We start from the raw sequence: 26,572 nt of genomic DNA, 5'->3' as shown, positions 1-26,572 counted from the left end.
CCAACTGGCATCTTCATTAAATAGTACCCGCAAAACACCAGTGTCAACATCTACAGTGAAGAGGCGGCTGCGGGATTTTGGGCTTCAGGGCAGAGTGGCAAAGAAAAAGCCATATCTGAGACTGGCCAATAAAAGAAAAAGATTAAGATGGGCAAAAGAACACAGACATTGGACAGAGGAAGACTGGAAAAAAGTGTTGTGGACGGATGAATCCAAGTTTGAGGTGTTTGGATCACAAAGAAGAACGTTTGTGAGACGCAGAACAAATGAAAAGATGCTGGAAGAATGCCTGACGCCATCTGTTAAGCATGGTGGAGGTAACGTGATGGTCTGGGGTTGCTTTGGTGCTGGTAAGGTGGGAGATTTGTACAGGGTAAAAGGGATTCTGAATAAGGAAGGCTATCACTCCATTTTGCAACGCCATGCCATACCCAGTGGACAGCGCTTGATTGGAACCAATTTCATCCTACAACAGGACAATGACCCTAAACACACCTCCAAATTGTGCAAGAACTATTTACAGCAGAAGCAGGCAGCTGGTATTCTATCGGTAATGGAGTGGCCAGCGCAGTCACCAGATCTGAACCCCATTGAGCTGTTGTGGGAGCAGCTTGACCGTATGGTACGCCAGAAGTGCCCATCCAACCAATCCAACTTGTGGGAGATGCTTCTAGAAGCGTGGGGTGCAATTTCACAAGCTTACCTCAACAAATTAACAGCTAGAATGTCAAAGGTGTGGAATGCTGTAATTGCTGCAAAAGGAGGATTCTTTGACGAAAGCAAAGTTTGATGTAAAAACAATGTTATTTCAAATACAAATCATTATTTCTAACCTTGTCAATGTCTTGACTCTATTTTCTATTCATTTCACAACGCATGGTGGTGAATAAGTGTGACTTTTCATGGAAAACACAAAATTGTTTGGGTGACCCCAAACTTTTGAACGGTAGTGTATGTCTTCTTGGAATCTAGTTAAGTAGATACCTTCACACGTGGCTATTGTAGTGCTTGTTTGAGCTTTTTGTATACAGGGATAATCATTTTATCTCCTCTCAGCACTGCAGGTTGTATTTTAATTGCATTAACACTGTTTTACAGTGCCGCACACACAATGGCAGCCTGTAATGTACCGCTGTAGAGCCTTGGAAGGATGATGAGCGCTGATGTTATTTGCTTTCGCCTAATCAGTCACACACAGGTTTTACTCCAGAAATAATTTTGAAATGCAAATGTGATTTCTTTTATTGACAAAGGATGAGCTTGTGGCTTCTGAAACACAAGATTTGTATACTGAAGGGCTGTAATGAGATTTTTTTTGACTTGAGGGTTTTCACTGATCCCTTTATAAATGCTTTTAGACTATATGGATGGTTTATTTATTATGTATTAACTGAGCTAAAGCTCATTGATTCATGCTGGGATTCCACTGCAGGGAAACTACTGTAACTACTCATGTCAGTTGTGTCCCGAAGATCTCGGGGATCGCTCCGCATGGATTTGTGTATGCCCACGCCAAATAGGCACAATGGTCCACGTTTACCAAGCCTGACAATTTTACTTCGTTCTACATAAAGGAAGCAGTTGAAGTAATCAGTGCCCCGTTTCTCTAAATATATTTGGCATATATGTAACTGTCTAGCGATGAGGAAATTAAATTTACATTTGCTAGACATTTTTTTTTTTCCGACAAATTTGGTGAGCTATCGAGAAAGTTTTTCAACTTTTTAGTGATGCTGTTTACACTAAAACTTGGCTTCACACTGTACAATGAATCTTCTCCAATGGGTATATTACAGTTGCTCCTTCGAGGCTCTTTCACACGAGCGTATATCGGCCCACCATTTTCACGGTTGACCGATATACGCTGTCATCTGATGCATTGGATTCCAATACATGGCCGTATTCCCACAATGTAAAAGCGCCCGGCCGGCCAATATAGCGCCGGGCGTTTTTAAGTAGGGCCCAAAAGATAGTCCTGGAACTATCTTTTGGGCCGGAATACGTCGGCTGCTGCATGGGCTCCTATGGGAGCCAATGACAGATGCTGGAGAAGGGAGGTGGGAGGGAGTTTAGAAGCGTGACTGTTAAACTTCCTCTCCTCTCCTCCGGTTGATTCCAATGGAAGAGGGTGGGATGTGGGTGGAGCTAAGCGCCGCCCCATCCTGCCTACTCCCATTTCTGGTTGTAGACAAGGGGGGGTGGAGCTAAGCTCCCACCATCTCCCCACCCCTTGTCCACAGCCAGCAATGAGAGGAGGCAGGACGGGGCGGCGCTTAGCCCTGCCCCCTCCTATTGCAATCAGACAATGAGGAGGAGAGAGGAGGTGAGCTGGCAAGGGGGAGGGAAGGGGAAGGCTCAACGGCATGGCAGCCTCGACGTATAGCGCCGGGGCCCATGCTGTCTGAACGGGTGCACAAACGTTAGATTTGTGCGCCCGTTCACGAGCTTTTACTCCTCATATCGTAGAGTATATTGGCTCTTGTGAAAGAGCCCTTAGAGTGAGTCGGCTGACCACACTGCTGCAGCCTACACTCGTTTGGAGAGAAGTGTCTGCTTGGTTAGCCTGTGTAAATATTCTTGGCTTCTGCAGTGTGTTGCTGGTGATAGGGTGGCTTGTATTCAGTATTCCTTGTATGATTCTAGCTTGTTGTTCTAGTCTTGTCTTATTTCCCTGTTAGTATAATTTTGCCCTTCAGAAATTTTTCAGTCCAGTCATTACTCCTAGTCTTTTAGTTTGTTTGCTTATTTGCAGTTTGTATCTGCTCTGTCTGCTTTCAAAAGAGTTTGGTTTTCTTGTCTGTGTTTCATTAGGAATATATGAGAATTATTCAGGGACAGTGGTGTCTGGTGTTAGGGTCAGTGTCAAAGATAGATTAGAGGTAGCCGTATGGCCCTTTTAAACGACTACACAAGCACCAATGTAACTCTTGTGGTCATCAGCACTCGTGCAGAGCATTTAGCCTAAAAGACTTCTTGCTGGATCACAGGGTTTTCACAGGCTTCTCGCTCAGAGCTTCAATTTCTATGTGGAGCGCTGAGTGGGTAGCATTTACATGTAACGAGAAGCCAGCGATCCAGCAACAGTTTTTTCGCTGCCTGAAAGTCAGTGATAAACAACTGTGAACAAATAGTGAGCATTTTTTTTCGCATTTACATTCGTTTGAACAAATTTTGAGCGATAATCGTTAAGTGTAAATTGGTCTTTAGGGAGAACTAGCGTTAAGGCCACTCTGACACAGGTGCTAGGCCAAACACGGTACTTCGCCATGATTTTATTTTAGCGCACCCCATCATTGTGATGAGGTGCGCTAAATGTTAAAAAATAGAGCAGACAGCGCTCAAAAATCACGAAAAGGTGACTGCTGCACTATGCATATATTCAAAACTACAATATTCATATACCTCTATAGGCAGAATAGTAGTATATATAGTAATATCCCGGCATGGTTCAGGTAGCCGGACGAAGGTTGACTCAGCCTTCCATTCTACCGAGGTTGATAAAAGGAGTACCCAGCTTGGTGGGGGGTAATAAATAAATTAACTGAAAGTGCTGCGGAATAAGTTGGCGCTATGATAGTACATACTATTGTGTCCACCATGCAGAATTATCCATAAGATCCATGTCCAGAAAGCCAGAAAATAATCAGAAAATATATTCACAGAGTAGTTACTATGTCTTCACAAATTTACAAGACGGTACAATTCGACCTCCCTCTTTCCTCCATGAACCTCTATAATAATGTAAGGAACTTACACCTGAGCAGTCAAACAGCTCCTTTAATGTAGATAACTCTTCCTGTTGCAATTTGTACTGCCACAGACACATGAAGTCCATGGGGTACAGGTGAGCTATGATTGAGATATTTTATGGTATTCAATTTTTGACAATTTCCCTGAATTTTGGATACTTGATTGTCTCGGAATTGAATAGTTGGAAGCTGCAGGAAGGAGGCCATTTTGAATTTGCTGTACTCATTCCCCCACAAGGGAACACAGCTGGTGGGGTTAAGCTCTGATCAATTCCTAACCATCTATATACAGAACGGTCTGGTGAATTCAACCTCTAACACTACCCTTTGTATATCTATGTTATCCAAACAGAGGATGGCTACAATCTGAAGTGCTGACAAGTGCAATGGGATTGATGTGATGTTTTATAATGCACTTCACCCATCACTTCCTTAGACAGGAATTGACAGTGGAATTGCTCTGGTCTTATAAAGGTAATTCACTTATCTATTCACTTGACTGCTATAGTGTCTGAGCATGTCACTGATAGAGAGTGACACAGTTTCTTGGTTGGAAATCTTGAGCTTTCAAATTGCTTATGTGACCTGCTTAGAAGTGAGGCTGAGCTAAATAAGATAGGGATGTGAGCATGGAGGGAGATGAAGGCAGACGGGAGAAATCATCACTTCCCATAAAGTTAAAGTATTGTACAGGCATCTGTAAGCATGTAGCTTATATAAAGAGATAATCATCATACACACAAACATATATATAAATGTTTCTGGAAATTCTTAGAACTGGAGATATGTGAGATTAAAAGAGTTGTGCAAGTTATACAATTGTGATTGTTCCCAGCAAGAGAAGCCAAGTAATCTTGTAGATATGATACCTTTTAATCGCTAACAAAAATACATGATGTTAATGCGAGCTTTCGAACCTCTCAGGGTTCTTCATCAGGCATAATGAAATAGATCCGAAGAGGCATGTATATATATATATATATATATATATATATATATATATATATATATATATATATATACACATATACATATGACACGGCACAAACCGCAGAATACCACAACAGGATGAGTAGAGAAATAAATAAATACTTAAATAGTCCACTGGTAAAGATGTGAAGGTTTTATGAATTAGTGCTAGGAGGTCACCAGGCTCCAGTTATATAATTGTAATGAAAACTCACCTCTCGTGGCTCCCTGTATTTCCTGAACTGCTGCTCGGTCCTGCATGTCCGGTGTTTGTCTACAGGCTATAGTCAGTCTATGAACGGGATGTCAAAGGCTGCTGCAGCCTGTAAACATAAGCTGCTGCAGTCTGTAAACATGATGCCACAGGGGAGAGCTGAAGCTGTCAATGCTAGAAACAGCGAGGAGTCGGGATAGGTGAGTAAAAACTGATTTGTTGTTTTAACCAAAGGAGAGCCTGTTAACATTACAATTGTACAACTCAGATAACCCCCTTAAGTAGCAATTATTGGGGCAGCCATTGTCAGTAATCCTACAGAAAAATGTTCAGTCGGCATCTCTACTTTAGGAATCAAACAAGATCATTTACGTCTGGGCTATATATGCATGCTATATGAGTATTTATTGTGTATTACGCATTTAAATAATACACGCATAATGCAGCTAAGTACACTTCTAAGTGAGCTCTAAATGGTCTTTCCTACTTGTTCATGAACATGAAGAAATGCCAAGCTGTGAACTAAAATATTATTCAAAGGCAACGACAGCAGAAAACTGATATATGAAGGTATTAAAATACAGATTGAGAGTTTTTCAGACTGAGTCTCCGGAGTTTCATAGACATAGTAAGACAAGGCTTTGATTACATGAAGCTGAATGGTTAAAAGTATCGCTGACATCGCTAACAGCGCTGCCGGAATGGAGGCGGAGCCACCAGGGAACGTTCTATTCCCCCTGCCCTCCCCATTCACAGTAATGAAAGACTGTTATTTACACTGAACAGCACATCGTTGAGTTTTCTGCATGCAGAAACTGAACAATTCTCTTTGTCGTTTAGTCGCTGAATGCATTTGCACGGGACAATTATCGTTCCGTTCAAATTTCCATGGGAACGCGGGAATTTGGACGACTGTGATTGATAATCGCCCCGTAGGTAAGGGCCATATGTTTGCTCTACTCCAATTATCCCACTTCATCAACTTTCCTCTAGTACAGACTTTCAGTTGTCATTGTGTCTTCCAGACGTGCTTCCCAATTACTCCCTAGTGTTCTATCTATCTATGCCAACCAAGGAATCAAACACCAGACTAATTTTGGACCCTGAAGTTCTTGGGCCAGCTACCTCAACACAAGTCATAATCAGGAAAAAAAAGGGGATGCCATAATTATGCCATCTGGATTTTTTGCTTTCCTATGGGTATCGCAGGAACCAGAACATTACACTCAATCATTTTGTATGACGCCGATGATTTCAAGGTGCATTGCATGTAGTGTTGAGCTAACCGAAACAGTCAAATCCCATTTTAGTTTGAATTTTGCTAGAATTCCAGTTCACCGCAAACCAGAATCTCGAGATGTTCGTTTTGGCCAAACTCACTAACATTTTTTTTCCTCTTCTTCTGCCTTCCTTCTCCGATGGAGATGCAAAAAAAAACTCCATGCAGATGTTGACGCTGATCCAATTTGAACAAAGGACCCTATTACTGCAAAGCAATAGTACTAACCACTGAGCCACCATGCTCGTCTACCTTCTTCTTCTCGGGAGAAGAAACACAGAATGCTAACTCCATGTAGTTGTTGTCCTTGGTCCAAACTGAACCTAGGACCCCAGTGCTGCTAGAAGCTAACGGCTGAGCCACCATGCTTCTTCCTTATTTACCTCCTCCTCCGGAGAAGTATTATTTTATGGCTCAGACATTATTCCGCTCCAGTATTAGCGATTTTGGCGTAGTTCCAATTCGGTTCAAACTAATTCGAACCAAAGTGAACTTTTTGCAGAACACCAGCAGAACCAAATTTTTCAAAAGTTTGCTCAACACTAATTACATGCATGGCTTTTATTTAGCTTTTTTAGTGAAAAAGTTTTTTTTATTTTCAAACCCTTTAAGACCCTCTAAGAATATACATAAACCTTCTAAGAGATCAGAATAATCTTCCCGTGAAAGTTTAAATTCTGTTGAACCCAACTTAGGTAAACGCTATATTCTTAACGCCACATCAAATTTCCAATTTTACATTTTTCAAAAAAACGTACCAACTAGCGTTTTCTTATCTTTGTTCTGTATATCACTTACCGAGAGACTGTATGCAGGCTCTAATACTACTGGGACCGATAGCTTTCCTTGGAGATTCAGCTTTGTCAGGTAAAATACCTTTTCCCCGATAATCCTTTCTTTTTTCATCCGGCGTACGAGGTAAAGTCTGAAGCGCACCGCGTAATTTGCAATCATTTCTGATTCTATATGATTAAACTTGAAGGTCTCTGTGAACATCGGGCAAGGTCCCTTCTGGATGGCGGTTTTGGCTCTCTGTTTTTTCATAGGTAACAAAACAAGATGGACCTGCCAGGAATTACTATTCCCAGTCCTGTTGTGTGTGGGCAGGTCGGTGACAGCTGTCACGGTGACAAGAAGTTTCTGCTCTTGTGAATCATAGTCAAAAGTTACATCCAATGTGCCGTATTTAGCTACTGGCTCCGGATCAAAAGACTTAGGAAGCTGTGAAGATGATCCTCTGGCTGACAAATCCTACAGAAAAAAAATAGAAGTATGCATGTATTTATTGCATTTGCTTTCAGATCTTTTCGAAAATAAAAAAACAGCGTTTCTACGTCTGCGAATGTCAGTTTTTTTCGGAAAAGAAAAATAATGTAACTCAAAAGAAGTAAGAAAATGTACAAGATAACAATGACCAGATAACAAGACCTGAAAATAAACCTTCTGGAAATTCATAGAATATATTATAGCTTCTTCCCTGAGCTAAGAACTTGTCAAAATTGACTACTAAGTATACCCTGAATTAGTGTTATAGCCTCAGGACGTTTTATATCACTGGGGAATGTGCAGGAGAGACATAGATTGGCACTCGGCAGAGTCTTAGTACATTAGAGTCAATGAAGAAATTATTAATTAAATGTCTGGGAGTGAAGGAATGCAGGAAAACTAGTGTTTTACCGTGTGGAAAAGTTGTAGGGTTAGTATCATGATGTTTGTGCAAACGGAAGGTTGCGCATCTTCAGTACAGTTCAAGAATTGTTACATAGTGGGCGTGAAAAACTGTAAATGTGGCGTTAAATGTACATTAAAATTTATTTGGATATTTTGGTTGACATAACTATCGTTTTCCCCCCAAAGTAAGCCCTGCCCTGATTTTCAGTGGAGAGTTGAAATATAAACCCTCCCCCGAAAATAAGCCCTAGCTAAAGTACATGGGGAAAAGCCCCATCAATACTCACCTGGGCCTCGCGATGGTACCTGGTGCTGCGGTAAGCTACCATGTCCTCGGCGCTGAGAAATCCTCTTCCTTCTGGTGAGGGGTCTTTAAATAACCCGCCTCCAGCAAAGCGAGCGCTGTGATTGGATCGAGTGCAAGCCAATCGATCATTCACAGCCATTCAGTGAATGACATTGGATCGAGCGCCAGGCTTCCGTTCAGTTCTCAGGACTGTCAGAACATCGCTTGCTGTTAACGGAGTTTGAAAATCCCGTCTCCAGCAAGTGATTGCTCTGATTGATTTTCGAGCGCCACGGCCCAGCCAACCACTGCGGCGCTCATTGAACCAATCCCAGCCATTCTATTCCTGGCTGCGATCTGATCATCGAGCGCCGCAGTGATTGGCTGAGCTGCAGTGCTCGAGAACCAATCAGAGCAATCGCTTGCTGGAAGTGGGGTTTTCAAACCCCGTTACCAACAAGCAATGTTCTGTCGGCACTGAGAACTGCACGGAAGCCTGTCGGATCTGCAGAGACCAGCGGGAGGGACCCTGGACGGCACCTGGTAGTTAAGTCTTATAGGACATCCCCCGAAAATAAGACCTTGTTCTTCTTTTAGGCCAAAAATTAATATAAGTGAGGGTCTTATTTTCGAGGAAACGCGGAATATCAATCAGTAATCATTCAGAATGGCAGAGAGAGAGGAGGCAGGTGTAAAAGGACCCTTATCTCCTCTCTATAGACTTCCAAGATCTTTGGATCAACAACAAGAAGGTCTATGGACAGAGTCTTTGCCAGAAGTGTTCTTCGTTATCTACAGATTGTTGGCAAAAGTTCACATTTCAATCATTATTTTAATAAGATTGGAGATTAATTTTGCTTCTAATCTGGTCAATATTTACAGACTGGAGGAATTATAAATGAGCTCAATTTGTGCTCGGAACCACCCTTTGACATTTACCAAGTGGAGCTCGGGGGAACAAATACACATAAAACCCTTGATGAGAACATATTTGAATCTTCCGACCAGTTGAGCCCTAAACAGTGAGACAACAATAATTATTTAGCTCACATTTGACATTTTAATTATTAGTCTGCTCTGTATTCTCTTCCTTATTACTAGTAATGTCTGGAGCTGCAGTCCTGCTTTACCTACCAGCTTGATGCCTTTAGAGGATTGTATCCACTAATTTCACTTTGTGTCGGATGTTAAAGGGGTTGTTGTAAATAGAAACCCTACCCTATTAACCCTATTTTGGCCAGAAGGAAGCAATGATTTTGGGGGGATTTTCTTCTCCAATTTCCAAAAGCCGTACTTTTTTATTTTTCCGTTGACATGGTTATATGAGGGCTTGTTTTTTGCGTGGCAAACTGTAGTTTTTATTGGTACCATTCTTAGGTCCATTTAATGTATTGTAAAACCTTCATAAATTTTTTTGGGGTGGGGTGGCAGGGAGAGAAAACACATCATTTGGGCCATTGTTTTATTTTTTTACAGCATTAGGTCAGTCTCACATGGACGGGTTGGATTCCGCATGCGGGAGCCCACAGCAGAATCCAGCTGTGACCGTGGCTGCCGACCCCGCGTACCTGTAATTTCTTTACTGAGGATAACCGCGGACGATCGCTGTCGGTCATGTGCAGTAGAGCTTTTTTTCTTAAATATCTGTAATTCCCGTGCCATTGCTAGGCGATGACATGGGTTCCCACGGCCTATTCGTAATGTCAATTGCAGATGGGCCATGAGTTGGAGGGCTTCCATTGACTTCAATGGAAGCCGTCTGTGCAGAATCCACACAAAAATAGAACATGCTGCGATTTTAATTCCATTATTGGTTATCTGACTACCGGCATTACCATCTAATTGCTATCAACATTCTGCTCTTGTTATCGATTGGTACGTTCCTAGTCTTGCATTTGTGTTTCTGATTGTTTTTGATACATACTTCATATATTTATTCTTTCAACTGTCCGTTTGTTACTGTCATGGTCACCAGGCGCCACCATCCCGCTTGTCCTGCTCTTATTCTGCATCCCTGTGTCTACTCGTATGACTCACACGTGCTCCCGCCCTCTCTTAAAGGGCCAGCACCCTCTCTACACATGTCCCCCACCAATCCTATTCCTATACCTGCTATATTGGTCTCTAAGCATATGGCCTCCTACTTCCATTTGTGATAAAGCCCCTGTATGTATATATTCTGGTTTTGACTCCTGCCTGACCCTCTACTACTCTGACTTCTGTGCTCCCTGACTCCGACTCTGAATACTGAACTACGTTAGTTCTCACTGCCTGCCCTGTCCTTTTGCCTGATTGCTGTTATTACTACTGTGCCACCAGCCCTGACCTGTGCTATGTTCCAAATAATCATCTGCTCACACCATGAGGCCCTATGACTCAGCCCAGTACAGTTTCAGTAGCCGCACAACTGGGTCAACCCCCCCACCCCCACCCCATAAATCTTTACTTTAAAAGTCATAAAAATCTTGTGTGAAGTCTGAAAAACAACAGTATTATCCATGCAATCACACGGTATGAGCAGCACGGAAGCTTACATACCTCTGGGCTGAGGACGGCAGTGCTATCGCTGGGGACATCTTCTTCGTAGGCTTTATTCTGGAAGCTTTCTGCTTCATGCCCGGTACTCCCCTCACTGGGGCACTTATTATAGGAGTATCTGGGACTATTGCTACAATGGGACAGTGCACATTTACTATCCCCAATTTCTGAGGGAGTGCAGGAAAGGTGAGGGGATCCGGAGTCGTCTTGGTAAGGGGGTGGCTGTAGCTCATCGAGTGGTGGAGTCCTCCTCATTCTTTGGATGCTGTTAGCTGTAAATAAGCAGATCGGTTAGTTCTGTATCTTCAGGCTTGCTAAACTACAATATTCCTAATCCTATAACTCTATACCTTCCGGTATGGAGTTACCTAATAATCCAGTATTTACTAACAATCCCGATTTTTATGGGACTGTCCAGCAGAAGAGGTGTGGTTTATGCTCATTTGCATTTAAAAGGGGCATTTCTGTGTAGCTTTGTAGGTGGTCTCAAGAGACACCAACCTGATTATTTATTTTTTCTGGACAATTTATCAGATTATCACAAACGACTAATATTTTCACTGCCAATTTCTAAAATCAGAATAAATCATGAAGAATAATAATAATAAGATGTGTTTACAGCACCGATATGAACACACTAGAAGTATTCACTGTGAGTTGTGAGCTACAAGAATCTGTACAAATGTCTCCAGTTTCAGAAAAATCATGGACGCTTCTCTTTTTTTTTCAGGGAACTAGAAAAATGGCCACTTTTTTACAGACTGTCCAAGAACTTATGGACAGTTGACAGTTGGTGGTCTCATGGGATGGTACGTAACTTCAAGGGGTTTTACTATGAAAGTAAATTATTCCCTATCCACGTGGTAGGTGATAACTTGCTGATTGGCCTCTCTAGTGTTCTAGCATGAATGGATTTACAATGGGACCATTGAAGAAGTGTACTGTGCATTACACGCTTAAAAAAATATGCACATAATACACAGGCTAAATACGGTCGTCAGAGTGAGTCCTTAGGCCTCTTTTACACGGGCGACAGCTATATCGGCGACACAAAATTGCAACGTCATGACAGCGACTTGTTTTTCTTGTGAAAATTCGTGCATCGCTTTGCTGCTGCCACCGAAAAAATTGTGCAATATTTTCACGAGAAGGTTAAGCCCTCCCCGTAAAATAAGCCCTAGCTGAATTTCCTTTAAAAAAAAACAAAACCTAAAATGCTTGGTCCGGGTTCTCCTGCTGCTCTCCGGAGCTCCGATGGGTGTCCTGCAGTCCTCGGTCAACCACAGAAGATCACTTCCTGGTTGCGGGATTCAAAAATCCCGCCTCCACGAAGCGATGGCTCTGATTGGTTCATCCAGCGCTACTCAACCAATCAATACAGCGCTCGATGAACCAATGCGAGGGCTGTGATTGGTTCATTCAGCTCTGCATTGATTGGCTGAGCAGAGTTTGAAGAACTAATCACGTTGTGGAGGTGGAATTCATGAATTGGCTGAGCCACGGCATTGCTTGGCCAATTTCACATCCGTGCGTAGCACTGTTACATCGTGCGATTCTGCCACGCTGCGATAGCGTGAGAAAACGCATGTATGTGAAGCCCATGCTTTCCAAGGGGTTCCTTATCAATGTTTTCTCTGATGCTATCTTACGAGAGAGAAAAAAAATCGCACCGTGCTCTATCTTGCAGTGTGATTCGTAATTTTTTTTGGTAGCCCATATTTTAATATTAAACTTCCTTGTTTATCGCACGAACTTGCGATTTTCAGGCGATGCGATGCATTTTTAGCATTAACTCTTTGAAATCCAATTTTGGATTCAGAGTTTCCTAGGGGGCTTTCTCTTTCTGCCATTATACAATAGCGCCTTCTGCTGGTTAGAGCCAGTACTGCGGTATGTGACATGCTGGAGAGGGCCCCGACAACAGAGCGGCCAGTAATATACAGTAAGAATACCCTGCTGGACGTCTTCCGACATCAGAGCTGTACAGCCTTCAATAAGAATGTCTTTAGACGTCAGACAGTGGATTGGAAAGGGTAAGAAAGTCCTATTGACTTTTACATTGAACTTTAGGTCATATGGATTGGCAGCCAGCAATGATGAATGCCAAACCGATGCTGGACTCAGTAGAGGTTTTACCCGCCTGACAGTAGAACACGGCGGAGGGTCTGACCGCGTATGTTTCTTTATTGTAGGTGGAGACGCGTATGTTTTTGAAGAGCTTCCACGTACATAAATGCCGTCCTAATAACAGATTACGAGATATCTGCATAACCATAGAAACTAGTGAGAGAGCTGTCACTCCGAGCGCGGCAGTCTGCCGGGAAGACCAATACGACACGGAGAAGAGTTGGACAGGTTGTCAATAGATAATGTCACTTCTATGGCAATTAAGAGGCAATCATTACCGGGTACTCCAGCCTGCCAGATGCGGACTGACAAGTCTCTGGCGCATATTTAGCTAAAAGCAGTGACACCTTCAACACTGGGGACCGAAGCCGCTCAGGATGTTTCCCAGCAATGAAGTGACATCAAATGGTAGAAAGAATAAGATTTAATTGCTTAGTGATTCCATAGCCGGCTACAATGATGAGATGTTTACAAGTATCTGCAAAGAAGATGGCAGATATGAGAACATTAAGATGTTAACGGGTTGTCTCATTGGGGATATTGATGGAATAGCATTACGAAATGTCAGCAATGTCCATTCAATGGGTTCTGACCCATGGGACCGTCGCATTACTAAAATGAAGTAGCGCTGTGCCAATTTGATGCCTGTCAGCTTCCCTCTGCCATTTATGAGAGCTGTAGGATTGGCAGGGGTCACAGTGGTGTCTACTGAACCTATAAGCTAGTTGACGTCCTGATTGCTAGCGCCAGATCAGAGTGACATCACAATGTTAGTCCCAGATCACATGATGCGTTGCCCGGCGCATGCGCAGTGCCATCTAGTGCTGGACACAAAGGGATTACCATCTACTTTCAGTTCCAGTGCTAGTACGCTGGCTGTGCTGTCCATCAGCCCTGTCAGCCTATCAGTTTTTGTGTGAAGGTATTTGGATCGGCTCCTTTTTGTTAAGGATGATGGTTATACTTATTGTGTTCTGGTCGGTGCTCTGTGCTCGGTTTATCTGTATTCTGTGCTTAGTTCATTAGTACTCTGTGGCTTGGCATTCCGCGGTTGGGGTCGCGTGTTCCTCTCAGACTATTGACTTGGCTTCTCTTCTGCAGCAGGGTCATCCTTTTCAGGGCGGATGCTCTGCTTGAGTGGCAATCAAGTTTGGACAGTTCAGGTGGTACCCTGTCACCACTATCACAGTCATTTATGGAAGTCCATTTCAATCTCCTATATTTGACATTAGATATCTCAGGCCGGTTTCACATCAGCGTTGGAACCTCCAGGCGGAAGTTTCATCACAGATCCGGCTCAAAATATCATTTAAAAAACCCGCTGCATGCAGTGCTTTTTCTTCCGTCCAAAGGCCAGCTAGCTGGGCAGAAAGTGGACAGAGCCCATTATAGTCAATGGGGTTCATCCAGCGCTGTTCAGTTTCGTCCACAGACGGGGCCGTTTGGCTGCGGGATTCCCCTTCTCTTCCCCCCCCCCCCTGAATGGAGCAGGAAAGCGGAACCCCGAGCGCAGATGTGAAACCACTTTCATTATTCTGTTGCCTGGGCTTACCTTGTGCTTAGCTCTGGAATTTATCATCTTCGCTTGCACTGTCCAGTCTAATAATAAGTGATGCTACTCATGAAAACTAGGAGGCGAATATAACTCTTTAAGTATGATATTAAAGAGAGAGATAGATATGAGATAGAAAGATAGATATGAGATAGAAAGATAGATATGAGATAGATAGATAAATAGACAGATATGAGATAGGTAGGTAGGTAGATAGATAGATAGATAGATAGATAGATAGATAGATAGATAGATAGATAGATAGATAGATATGAGAGGGGTAGATAGATATGAGATGGGTAGATAGATATGAGAGGGGTAGATAGATATGAGATGGGTAGATAGATATGAGAGGGATAGATAGATAGATAGATAGATAGATAGATAGATAGATAGATAGATAGATAGATAGATAGATAGATATGGGGTAGATAGATATGAGATAGATATGGGGTAGATAGATAGATATTAGATAGATAGATAGATAGATAGATAGATAGATAGATAGATATGAGATAGATAGATAGATAGATAGATAGATAGATAGATAGATAGATAGATAGATAGATAGATAGATATGGTGTAGATAGATATGAGATAGATAGATATGGGGTAGATAGATATGAGATAGATAGATAGATAGATATGAGATGGGTAGATAGATATGGGGTAGATAGATATGGGGTAGATAGATATCAGATGGGTAGATAGATATGAGATAGATATGGGGTAGATAGATAGATAGATAGATAGATAGATAGATAGATAGATAGATAGATAGATAGATAGATATGAGATAGGTAGGTAGGTAGGTAGGTAGGTAGATAGATAGATATGGGGTAGATAGATATGAGATAGATAGATATGGGGTAGATAGATATGAGATAGATAGATAGATAGATAGATAGATAGATAGATAGATAGATATGGGGTAGATGGATATGAGATAGATAGATATGGGGTAGATAGATATGAGATAGATAGATAGATATGGTATAGATAGATAGATAGATAGATAGATAGATAGATAGATAGATATGGTGTAGATAGATATGAGATAGATAGATATGGGGTAGATAGATATGAGATAGATAGATAGATAGATAGATATGAGATGGGTAGATAGATATGGGGTAGATAGATATGAGATGGGTAGATAGATATGGGGTAGATAGATATGAGATGGGTAGATAGATATGAGATAGATATGGGGTAGATAGATAGATAGATAGATAGATAGATAGATAGATAGATAGATAGATAGATAGATAGATAGATAGATAGATATGAGATAGGTAGGTAGGTAGGTAGATAGATATGGGGTAGATAGATAGGAGAGGGGTAGATAGATATGAGATGGGTAAATAGATATGAGATGGGTAGATATATAGATATGGGGTAGATAGATATGAGATAGATATGAGATAGATATGGGGTAGATAGATAGATATTAGATAGATAGATAGATAGATAGATAGATATGAGATAGATAGATAGATAGATATGGGGTAGATAGATAGATAGATATGGGGTAGATAGATATGAGATGGGTAGATAGATATGGGGTAGATAGATAGGACATGGGTAGATAGATATGGGGTAGATAGATATGAGATAGATATGGGGTAGATAGATAGATAGATAGATAGATAGATATGAGATGGGTAGATAGATAGATAGATAGATAGATAGATAGATAGATAGATAGATAGATAGATAGATATGGGGTAGATAGATATGAGATGGGTAGGTAGATATGGGGTAGATAGATATGACATGGGTAGATAGATATGGGGTAGATAGATATGACATGGGTAGATAGATATGAGATGGGTAGATAGATATGGGGTAGATAGATATTAGATAGATATGGGGTAGATAGATAGATAGATAGATAGATAGATAGATAGATAGATAGATAGATAGATAGATAGATAGATAGATATGGGGTAGATAGATATGAGATGGGTAGATAGATATGGGGTAGATAGATATGACATGGGTAGATAGATATGAGATGGGTAGATAGATATGGGGTAGATAGATATGAGATAGATATGGGGTAGATAGATAGATAGATATGGGGTAGACAGATATGAGATAAATAGATAGATATGGGGTAGATAGATATGAGATAAATAGATAGATATGGGGTAGATAGATATGAGATAAATAGATAGATATGGGGTAGATAGATAGATAGATCAGCAATGTGTCCAAGTTACTGACATTGAACCCAAAGCTTAATAAGATGAGGGAAAAGCTACTTGAATCATATCTGGCTAGTTCAGAGTTTTCAGAGGAAAGACAAGATTTGTGATTGACACGGTTATTGTTTCGCTAAGTAAATACAATGGCTGTGAGTCACTGGGATGAGTTCCATTATGTGTCCCCATGGAGCGCAAGCAGCGCGCTCAGCGTAGGTAGAGCACTGGTAAGAGGGGCATTATTATTTCTGACAAACAATGTGAAAAGAGAATTTAAAAAAATTACTTGTGATGTTTGGGTTCTCTAATGTGCAGAAAAATATGAAATGTTTCAGCCAGAAGCGCTTATTGATTTACTACAGGTGCATCTTACACAAGACTCCTTGCATGCACAGAAATCTCTACGAGCGCACACTGAATGGCCACTTTATTATAGACACCGGCCCTTTTACGATTGGAACTTCCTTGTGTGAGGGGGCAAAGAATGGGGTATGTGAAGGTACTACATGCGCCTCGCTGTTGTAACGTAATTCAGGCAGAAGCTCTGTTGGGACAGATGGAAAAGGAAGGAGAAGGAAGTCTACAGGACCTTGCACACAGGGCGGGAATACTTCGCAAGAGCGTTGTGGAATAAGCTGGCCCTGAACTCTGCACCAAAATCTGCTCGGCTAACTGCGGATTTTGATGCAGGATTGGCAACAAGATTTTGCCATTTCGCCCCAAATTCCACATGTTAGCAGTGTGCATTTTGGGGTTGATTATTCCGCAGGAGGGCATATTGCGCAACGTTGCTGCTGAATATACCCTCCTGTGTGAAAGGTCCCTAAAGAGAAACTCTGCTCAGTGCGGGTACTCTCCATTGCTGCAAGGCAGGAGAGGTAAGTATTTGTAAAGCGTACAACTATGTGTGGGTCGGATATGCATGTATAGAATGTGTAGGTATGTTCTGTGGTTAATGACTGAGGAAGGACCTGATCCAGGTCCGAAACGTGTTCTAACTTACATAAAATATAAAAGGATTTTAAAAACGGCAACTTTGTTCGATGACCATTGATGACAACACTGAAAAAGGCTACAGTTTTTACTTTATTGACATTGATTGCAAGAACTAGCTGAAGTGAACCGCTAACTGGGCAGAACCATCGGCAGCAATCCCAGTAAAGTAAAAAATGCTTTAGCAGAACCACCGGAGATACATAGCAGAACTATGTTAGCGTGTAGTGTAGTGGTATATATGTTACGTTATGCTTTATGGTTGTGGACAAATTCTGCCAAACTCTAGGGGGGTGGGGGAGGCGCCATTCTGATTTTTCTGCATCCTCCTATAGTTGAAGGTGGTAACTAGCTGGTTGTCTGCTCCATGTCAAAATATACATTTTCAGTAGCTCAGACCAGGGCAAAGTTTTATCCCCTGCAAGTAAACAATAAAGGTGTTACGTTCGTGCATCGCACAGGTACAGCGTGCGCCACAGATGTCACCAACATATTAGCCCAAGATGCAATTATGGTGCATCATTACAAGCCTGTGTCTGTCAGAACCATTTCCAGGTGATTGCCTGAAGGACATTTGGTCTGACTGTCTTTAACACCCACCATCGCCTTCGTTTACAGTGGTGTTGTGAATAACGAAACTGGACTGTTACGGAGTGGAAACGAGTTGTCTTTCACCAAAACGCAGAAAACATAAAATAGGGCAAATAACAGTACCAGAAATACAGGGATAGTAACGTTGTCCCTAACAGACTAGGCCCCCTAGATGGAGGATAAGGAAGATGTTTAAAGCAGATGGAAAAAGCAATTAATTAGGTAGAATAGTCTGCACATAGAATTAATAGCCACAGGTACTTAACTGATAGGAGTCTGCTGCCTCACCAAACACCTGAGGCAGGACAATAACCAGCACCCATGAAGAGGCGGGGCTAGAATTAATACAGTTCTATTATGGCTGATTATCGGGCTTGGGTAAACACCTCCTTTTCAGCCATTCAGCCCATAGACCACAGGAGAGTTCATGCATTCATCGATGCCCAGCACCAAAAGGACAGGGCGCTTGTGCCGAAGGCCGAGCCGGCTTTATGATATCACTTAGCTCCACTTCCTAACTGCAGCCAGAATGCTGCAACAGAAGGTTCCAACTGAGTAACAACAAGCAGAGATCTTGAAAATCATGTGGAATTGATACAGAAATTCTATTATCAGAAAATGTTATATATATATACATTCATTACATAAGGAACATTTACCTGCTGAAACCGAAATACCCTTTAGGCATGTGGATGAGCGATGCTAAATATGTAATATGTTGTGATTCCTGCAGATGGGCTAACAAGTCAGTTTTTCGCACATGTAACAGAGTACGCATTTAATGAGCAGACCTGCGAAGTTCTCGAGGTTCTCTACATCACAATTTCAGCGCTGAAGTGTTCTGATTGATGCCGCACCTGGAAGGCATTTAATCTAAAGACGAGATAATAATCTTCTGGCCGTGGAATTTACAGGAAATTTTACCAAATTTTTATTTTTAAGTTCTCAAAATTAATGAAGTAGAAAGTGTTAACACTTGCTAAACTGCTACATTTCCAATTACATTAATGCATACAGTATGTCTCATAATTGCAATTAATCAGCCACTTAGACAACATCAATGACTTCATGGATGATAAGAAACACCGCACGTTAGAAATTAGGTAATACCCATGTAAGCAAGACCTGCCTTGAGCAACCGTTAATGGCTATTCAACTGAATAAGAGTTAATTATCTAACGACTATCGTTAGCAGCCAATTAAAAATAGGTGTGGGGGGGGAACGAAGCGAAACATTGTTATGCTGGGGATCCTTGTGAGATCTGAAGGCCACGTAATCAAAGAACAATAGAATTAATGGAATTTACATAATGATTTATAGCAAATTAATACTAAAGACCCCCTACTAGGGAAACGGTTATCCTCTAATATGTCGGCTTATATATAACCGTTCTTAGCTGGAATAAAGTCCTGATATTAGAATGGGAATGTGTTATCCTAATGGAGGAACGGAAAATATTTTTGAAAAGTAATGTAAATGAAACAACTGAGATGTAAAGTAGGATAGAGGTTGAGCATGAGCAAAGGATTAGTTGCCCGAACTGCGCCATTCGGTAGCCTCAACGCCCCACTCTCACCCCTGACCATTGCCATATGCACATGGTAATGTATTAGTGGGGTTTATGCATTATAGACATACACTTTAAAAAGAATGCATCACATATGTAATTTTAGTCTTATTAACCCCTTAAGGCCTTAGTCACACGGGCGTTTTTTCACGCGATTTGCGCATCGCATGACGGATGCGCATGCGCAAATCGCGTGACCGGCGCCGAAAAATCGCCCGAAAAATCGCCCGAAAATCTGCTCCTAGCCGCGTTTCATTAGAAACGGGCCGGAGCTGTCCAGCGCATTGCATTCAATGGAGCCGGCAATACAGCCGGCTTCATTGAATGCAAGCGCTGCGGGCGAGTGTGGGATGAATTGTCGGGAAGGGGTTAAATATATAACCCCTTCCTTGCAATGCATCCTTAAATGTGAAAAAATAAAAAAAATGTATGTACTTACCTGCTCCTGGCAGCCGGAGATCCCCGCGGCCGTCCTGCAGTGGGTGTGAAGGGGGTGTGACTCAGGCTTGCCCCTGATTGGCTCAGTGCTCAGCCAATCAGAGGCAAGTCTCAGTCACACCCATTCATGAATTCATGAATGGGTGTGACTGAGATCAGCCTCTGATTGGCTCAGGCTGAGCCAATCAGGGGCAAGCCTGAGTCACACCCCCTTCATACCCACTGCAGGACGGCCGCGGGGATCTCAGGCTGCCGGGAGCAGGTGAGTACATCCTTTTTTTTTATTTTTTCACTTTTCATGATTTGTCTTCTATATGTTCTCAATGGGGTCGGCGCTGCTGCCGCCGGCCCCATTGAGCGCATATAGAGAAGAGAACAGGAATCGCAGATCGCAGATAGGTGCGATCTGCGATTTCTGTTCTCTAATTTATCGGACGAGCGCATAAAAAGCGCTCATGTGTCCGATACCATTGCAAAGCAATGGTTTTAAAAAATCGCCGGACGCATGCGCATGCACAAATCGCGGCAATAAACCCCTGTGTGACTGAGCCCTAAGGACACGGCCTATTTTGGCGTTGAGGACCGAACGATTTTTGGTATTTTTTCATCTCCATTTTTCAAAAGCCATAACTTTTTTATTTTTCCGTCGATGCGGCCTTATGAGGGCTTGTTTTTTGCGTGGCGAACTGTAGTCTTTATTAGTGCAATTTTTGGGTACATAGACTACATTGTAAAACTTTTATTATTTTTTTTTTATGATCGTCGGGAGAGAAAACGCATCAATTCTGCCATAGTTTTTTTTTTTTTTAAGCGTTAATCATGCAGCATAAATGACACACTACATTTTTTTCTGCGGGCCGGTACGGTTACAACGATACCAAAATTCTTAATTTTTTTAGGTTTTTCCACTTTTCTTTAATAAATATTTTTTTGGAAAGCTTTTTTTTTCTAAATCGATGCATTCAAAGTCCTATAACTTTTTTATTTCTCCATAGATAGAGCTCTCTGAGGGCTTATTTTTTGCGAGATGTAGTTTTTATTGGTACCATTTTGGGGTACATACTTTTTAAATCACTTTTATTGCGTTTTTGGGGAGGCAAAATGCTAAAAATTAGCATTTTGCCTCAGTTTTTTAACGTTTTTTTTAACACTTTTTGCAGTGCAGGATAAAAAGCATGTTCAATTTATTGTACGGGTCTTTACGGAAACAAAGATACCAAATATGTGGGATTTTTTTTATGCTAATATGAGAAAAAGCATAAAAAAAGGTTTTTTTTTAACATTGTTTTTTTTACATTTTTATTTTTTGTACATTATTTTGATTCTTTTTATTTTTACACCATTTGTGTCCCTCTGGGAGACTTACACTGTAGCACCAATGATCGCTACGATAAGGCATTGCAGGACGTCTCTCCTGCAATGCCTTATTGCTTATACAGCGATCACAGGCTCTGGCAATACAGGACGCTGGTATGTGGTGTCCTGTTGCCATAGCAAGCAGCCGCGCTCTCTGCGATAACATTGCAAGAGCCGGCTGAAGTCACAGAGGGAGTGATCTACTTAGAGGGGTTAACAGCGGGGGGGGGGGGGGCGCATTTCCGATGCACCCCCGCTGTTGCATTGGGAGCCCGGCTATCAGTGACAGCCGGCTCCCGCTGCCCGATGGCACAAGATCTGTCATGATCTCGCGCTATCCCTATGACGTAAGGGTACGTTATTTTGTGGGACGTACCCCGCTCCCATGACGTACCCTTACGTCATAGGGGGAAGGGGTTAAAGGAGTTGTCTGGTTAAAATTAAAGGGGTGTGCCATTCACGAATAAACAATTGGAACAGGAAATATCTGGCCCAATGCAACTACAAAATATTCTCCATCTCCCATATGCAGCACTGTCAGGGACTATTAAACGTAACTCCCTGGTTCTCACGGCCTGGAGGGCATGGGACAGACTACGTCAAGACAGCCAGGCATCCCCGCATGTGTCCCCATACTTATCTTTTATCAATAACCCCAATTTTCAGAACAATAGCCTTCATGAGATTTTTTCTGTCTGGTGGAGACAGGGGGTCGATTCTATAGATAAACTGCTACACAAAAAAAGAGAAGCGTATCCTATCATATGAGGAGATGAAACAGAAATACCCTGAGCTACCAATTCCATTATTCTCCTACAAGCAAGACACTATATCCAACAACTCCTGCCACATTTCAGAGAATTTGACTGGATACAGACGGGTGGTGCATGGATCTCTGGATCTGGGGCATGATGGGTATGATCTCCAAATCATATAGAGCAATACGGAACATGCGAGAGAAGGATGGCATGGATACGGAGGTTGGTAGGTGGTCTCGGGATGACCCAGGCCTCACATCAGAATTAATTATGAAGTCCGTGTCATCAGCCCATAAATACCTGCCCTCAGCTAGGTTTCTGGAGATGCGACTCCAGGCCGTCCATAGATCATATCTGACCCCAGTAAAGGGACATCATATGGGAATATACCCCACGTCAAATTGTTTTAAATGCAAGGCTCCATTTGCCACTCTATACCAGAGCCTATGGGCGTGCCCTGAGATACAAGCCTTCTGGTCACGAATTTACGAATATACCACCACTAGAGAAGAGCGAGTATACTCGCTACGGCAGATTACTCGAGCGAGTAGTGCCTTAGCCGAGTATCTCCCCACTCGTCTCTAAAGATTCGGGGGTCGGTGGGGGGCGGGGAGCGGGGAGGAATGGAGGGGAGATCTCTCTCTCCCTCTCACCCCCGCCACAACTCACCTGTCACCCGCGCCGGACCCCGAATCTTTAGAGACGAGCGGGGAGATACTCGGCTAAGGCACTACTCGCTCGAGTAATGTGCCTTAGCGAGTATACTCATCTCTAACCATCACGCATTTAACGAATTTCTGTCCACAGGAGACTGCATGGGAGATTTTGGGGTACTTAGACCCAGCTATATATCACTGCTCAAGACGCGTGCGCAAGCTCCTACATTTTGTGGCAGCTGCAGGACTAAAGGCTATCCTACAGATGTGGATAAAACTGACTGCCCCCCCCCCCCCCCCCTTCCCCATTGAGAGTGTTTCTAGATAAGCTAGCATTCCTGTTCCAGATGGACTGGGCTGAAACATCGCGGTTTAAAGAGAAGATGGTGCAGTCCTTTTTTGAGACCTGAGAAAGCTTTATCGGAATGCTTCCACAGAGGATAAACGAGAAACTGCGGGAATGTTTCTATCACACGTGTTGGTATCAAGAACAAATGGTGTTGGGGGATCCTCCCCTCTAGAGTGTCACATTTGCCATGTCGGTGCCGTGGGGGGGGACTCTAAGACTCTAAGCCAACTCTCTATTTATAAATTTGGGACTTGTCTCGAGTACATGAGTACACCCTGAAAATACATATATACCGTGTTTCCCCAAAAATAAGACAGTGTCTTATATTAATTTTTGTTCAAAAAGGTTTAACTTTTTTACATGTATAGCTGCCTGGACACTATTCAAATTGACTTTTTAAATTAACTGTTAGCAGGGCTTAATTTTGGAGTAGGGCTTATATTTCAAGCATCCTCAAAAAGCCTGAAAATCATTTTGCATCCTCAAAAATGCTGAAAAATCATGCTATGTCTTATTTTCAGGGTATGTCTTATTTTCAAGGAAACAGCGTAATATCTAAAGATAAGAATATTAAGTAAAAAAATAAAATTAAAATAAAGGTAGATGGCACATAATTCTGAAGTCATAGCAGGTCTAAGTTTGTTTTTGTGTGTTATTTTTGATTATTAGTTTTAATATAATAAAATATATATATATATCTCGAGATTGTAACTATACACATATATGCCAATAGACAGTCATCATGTGTTCCAGAACTATAATTTGATCCAGACCCAGGACTTCGGAAATGTCAAGAATAACCGATTGACTGATGTATTGTGGGATGTAAATCTCGATTGTTTAATAAAAACATTTTTAAAAAGGGGGTATTCCCGTTACACAAAGCTGCTGTCAGATGAATGATAATCAAAAGTTGTTAAAGTTTGTTATGTGGTTCTGCTTCAGCCCTTGGGTCTGTAGCTCTATAAAGCATCACCTTTACCTAGCACTACGCAACATTGCCCCTAAATATGACCTGTAGGTGTCCGGTGCTACAGGTTGTACTTGCTCAGTAGGAACAACCAGGGGCAGATTTTTTTATATTCTGCTCTTGGGACTCGGATGGCCGACAAATAGCAGTCCAGCGCTTAGCGCAAGAAGGAAGTACAGAACGAGGAGTATTTTGATAAGTGTAATTTCAAGCTGCATATCAGCAGGGATGTGGCGGCCATCTTGAAAAAGAGTGATGCAGGAAAACGTCATAAATGGAGGACAGGATAAGAAGATAATGGCTGTGTGATTTATACCCATAAGCAGCTTGCATAAATATGGCGCAAACACCTTTCATAATTTTTAGAAATTCACTTTCCAACTGGAATAAATAAAAAAAATAAATAAATCTTGTTATTTGTATAGCACCCACATATTACGCAGTGCTTTCAGGTAATTGTTTTTATTTATTACCCCCCCACCAAGCTGGGTGCTCATTTTACTGAACTCGGAAGGATGAGTTGACCTTGAGCCAGCTACCTGAACCATCCAGGGATTGAACTTGCAACCTTCAGGTCGTGAGTGAGAGCTTACACTCTGCACCACACAAGGCTCAGTTCCTCTTTAACTTTTTAAAATCAGAAACAAAAGAATTAAAAACAATAAAACAAAGGGTACTTACCCATCCTGAACCTCAGCAATCCAACTCTGCACCATGCAATTCATCCAGTCTGTTTACAGTGATAGTCATTAACTGCTGCTTGCCAATCAGAGGCCACAGCATCACTGTTCCAAACTCCTGGCACATGGCACAGGATGAGAGCGCGGATGCCAGGAGAACTGACAATAACCCCATAGAAGTGAATACAGAGATAGTTGAGCATGCACGCCACCGCTTTATACACATGGAACGCTCTCGAGTACCAGTCTCAGGATTCCTGGGGGTCCCAGCAGTTGGACCCCCAATGGTTAGTCTATCCTGTGGATAGCAGATAAATGTCTTTAATGGGGAAACACCTTTAAATATATTTCTCGCCGATGGCGATAAGTACAATTTAAAATGGTAATCACTGGCATCAAGAGACCGGGGACACAATGCCATACTAGCAACACCATGTGGTACAATAATAATTGGCTATTTGTAGCCCTCCATTTTGTCCTTCATCCTCCATTTTGTCTTTCATTCTCCATTCTGCATTTTACATACGAATAGCTATGAACATTCATGTGGCCTTCAAACCTGTTTGGTGTAGAAAGCTTTGATGTAACTGTGAAATGTGTATGCGACTTGTTAGTTCTTTGTATAAGATAGAGGTCTAACATATGTATATTGGTCTTACTTATACAGAACAATGCTACCTGCTTTTACTACAATTCCATTTGTATAGGTTTGTTTGCGCTCGGTCCATATACATTGTATGGCCACGAATCTGTTGAGTCTTGTTAATCCTGTGATACCATCATCATTGTCTAGGGAATTGAGTTGTTGATTCTGCAAGTTATACTAGTATAAAGGACAGGAGAGGGACGAAGGAGTAGAAGCTTTTGGAATGAAGAAGGAGAAGCTCTTGGAATCTTTGATGGAAGGATGAGAAGCTTTGAGTAGTAGATGAGTATGTCATCTGCTGAACCCCTAGAAGTGAGGGAACCTTTGGTGATGGTAATATGTGATCTGTAATCTTTTATGTAATAATGTAACTTGCTATCTTTATACTTTGTGATGTGACATCTGCAACCTTTATGTTTTGTATATAGAGCTGATAGTTTACAAATGTAGGACAATTATTCACTATGCTCAATTATCATTTTATTTTAATAAATTCTTATTGTTAACCCTTTTATAGTGTCTTACTCTCTTTAAAGCGTAATCTGAACTAAGTCTTGCTCCTTGCAGCAATACATAAATGGCGCTGTGAACAGGATTACGCAGAGAGTAATATACTAGTTTGTTTTAAAGGAAAATTGTGATAAACTGATATTTGAAGAATTTCTTGTGATAATCTGGCATAGTGTGAAAATGTCGCTGTTTAAGAAAATCCGCAATAGTACGAAAATGTCGGTAGCTAAGAACAAAGAAGTGTCTGATGAATTGTCAGTTATCCCAGGGTGGACTAAAGCACCCTATAATGTATTGGCCGCTGAGTGGTCGCAGTGTGGTGGATTATGTGAGCCGTGGGATGATGTGTTGGAGGGTGGAGAGCCCGTGGATGTTGTGAGATGTTTGCAGAAAGTAAAAGTAGAAAAAGGCAAAGAATTTGCTTCTGTGTGTCGGAGAGGATGGATATTGTTGAGTGCATATCGG

At 41.9% G+C, this 26,572-nt stretch overlaps 1 protein-coding gene across 1 annotated transcript in view; it reads right to left on the bottom strand.

Annotated features, from left to right (window-relative positions):
- Window positions 1–26,572, bottom strand: part of SYT14 (synaptotagmin 14) — a 196,056-nt gene that overhangs the window by 32,021 nt on the left and 137,463 nt on the right. Inside the window, exons 5-6 of the mRNA XM_066595594.1 lie at window positions 10,707–10,978; window positions 7,010–7,462 (exon numbers count right to left, since the gene is read on the bottom strand). Of these exons, the coding sequence (XP_066451691.1) occupies window positions 7,010–7,462; window positions 10,707–10,978 (725 nt within the window). The remainder of the gene's footprint in view (window positions 1–7,009; window positions 7,463–10,706; window positions 10,979–26,572) is intronic.

Source organism: Eleutherodactylus coqui, chromosome 3 (genome assembly GCF_035609145.1).
Source record: "Eleutherodactylus coqui strain aEleCoq1 chromosome 3, aEleCoq1.hap1, whole genome shotgun sequence".
In the NCBI taxonomy this organism is placed as follows: Eukaryota; Metazoa; Chordata; class Amphibia; order Anura; family Eleutherodactylidae; genus Eleutherodactylus; species Eleutherodactylus coqui.
This window is presented reverse-complemented; position numbering and strand designations above follow the sequence as displayed.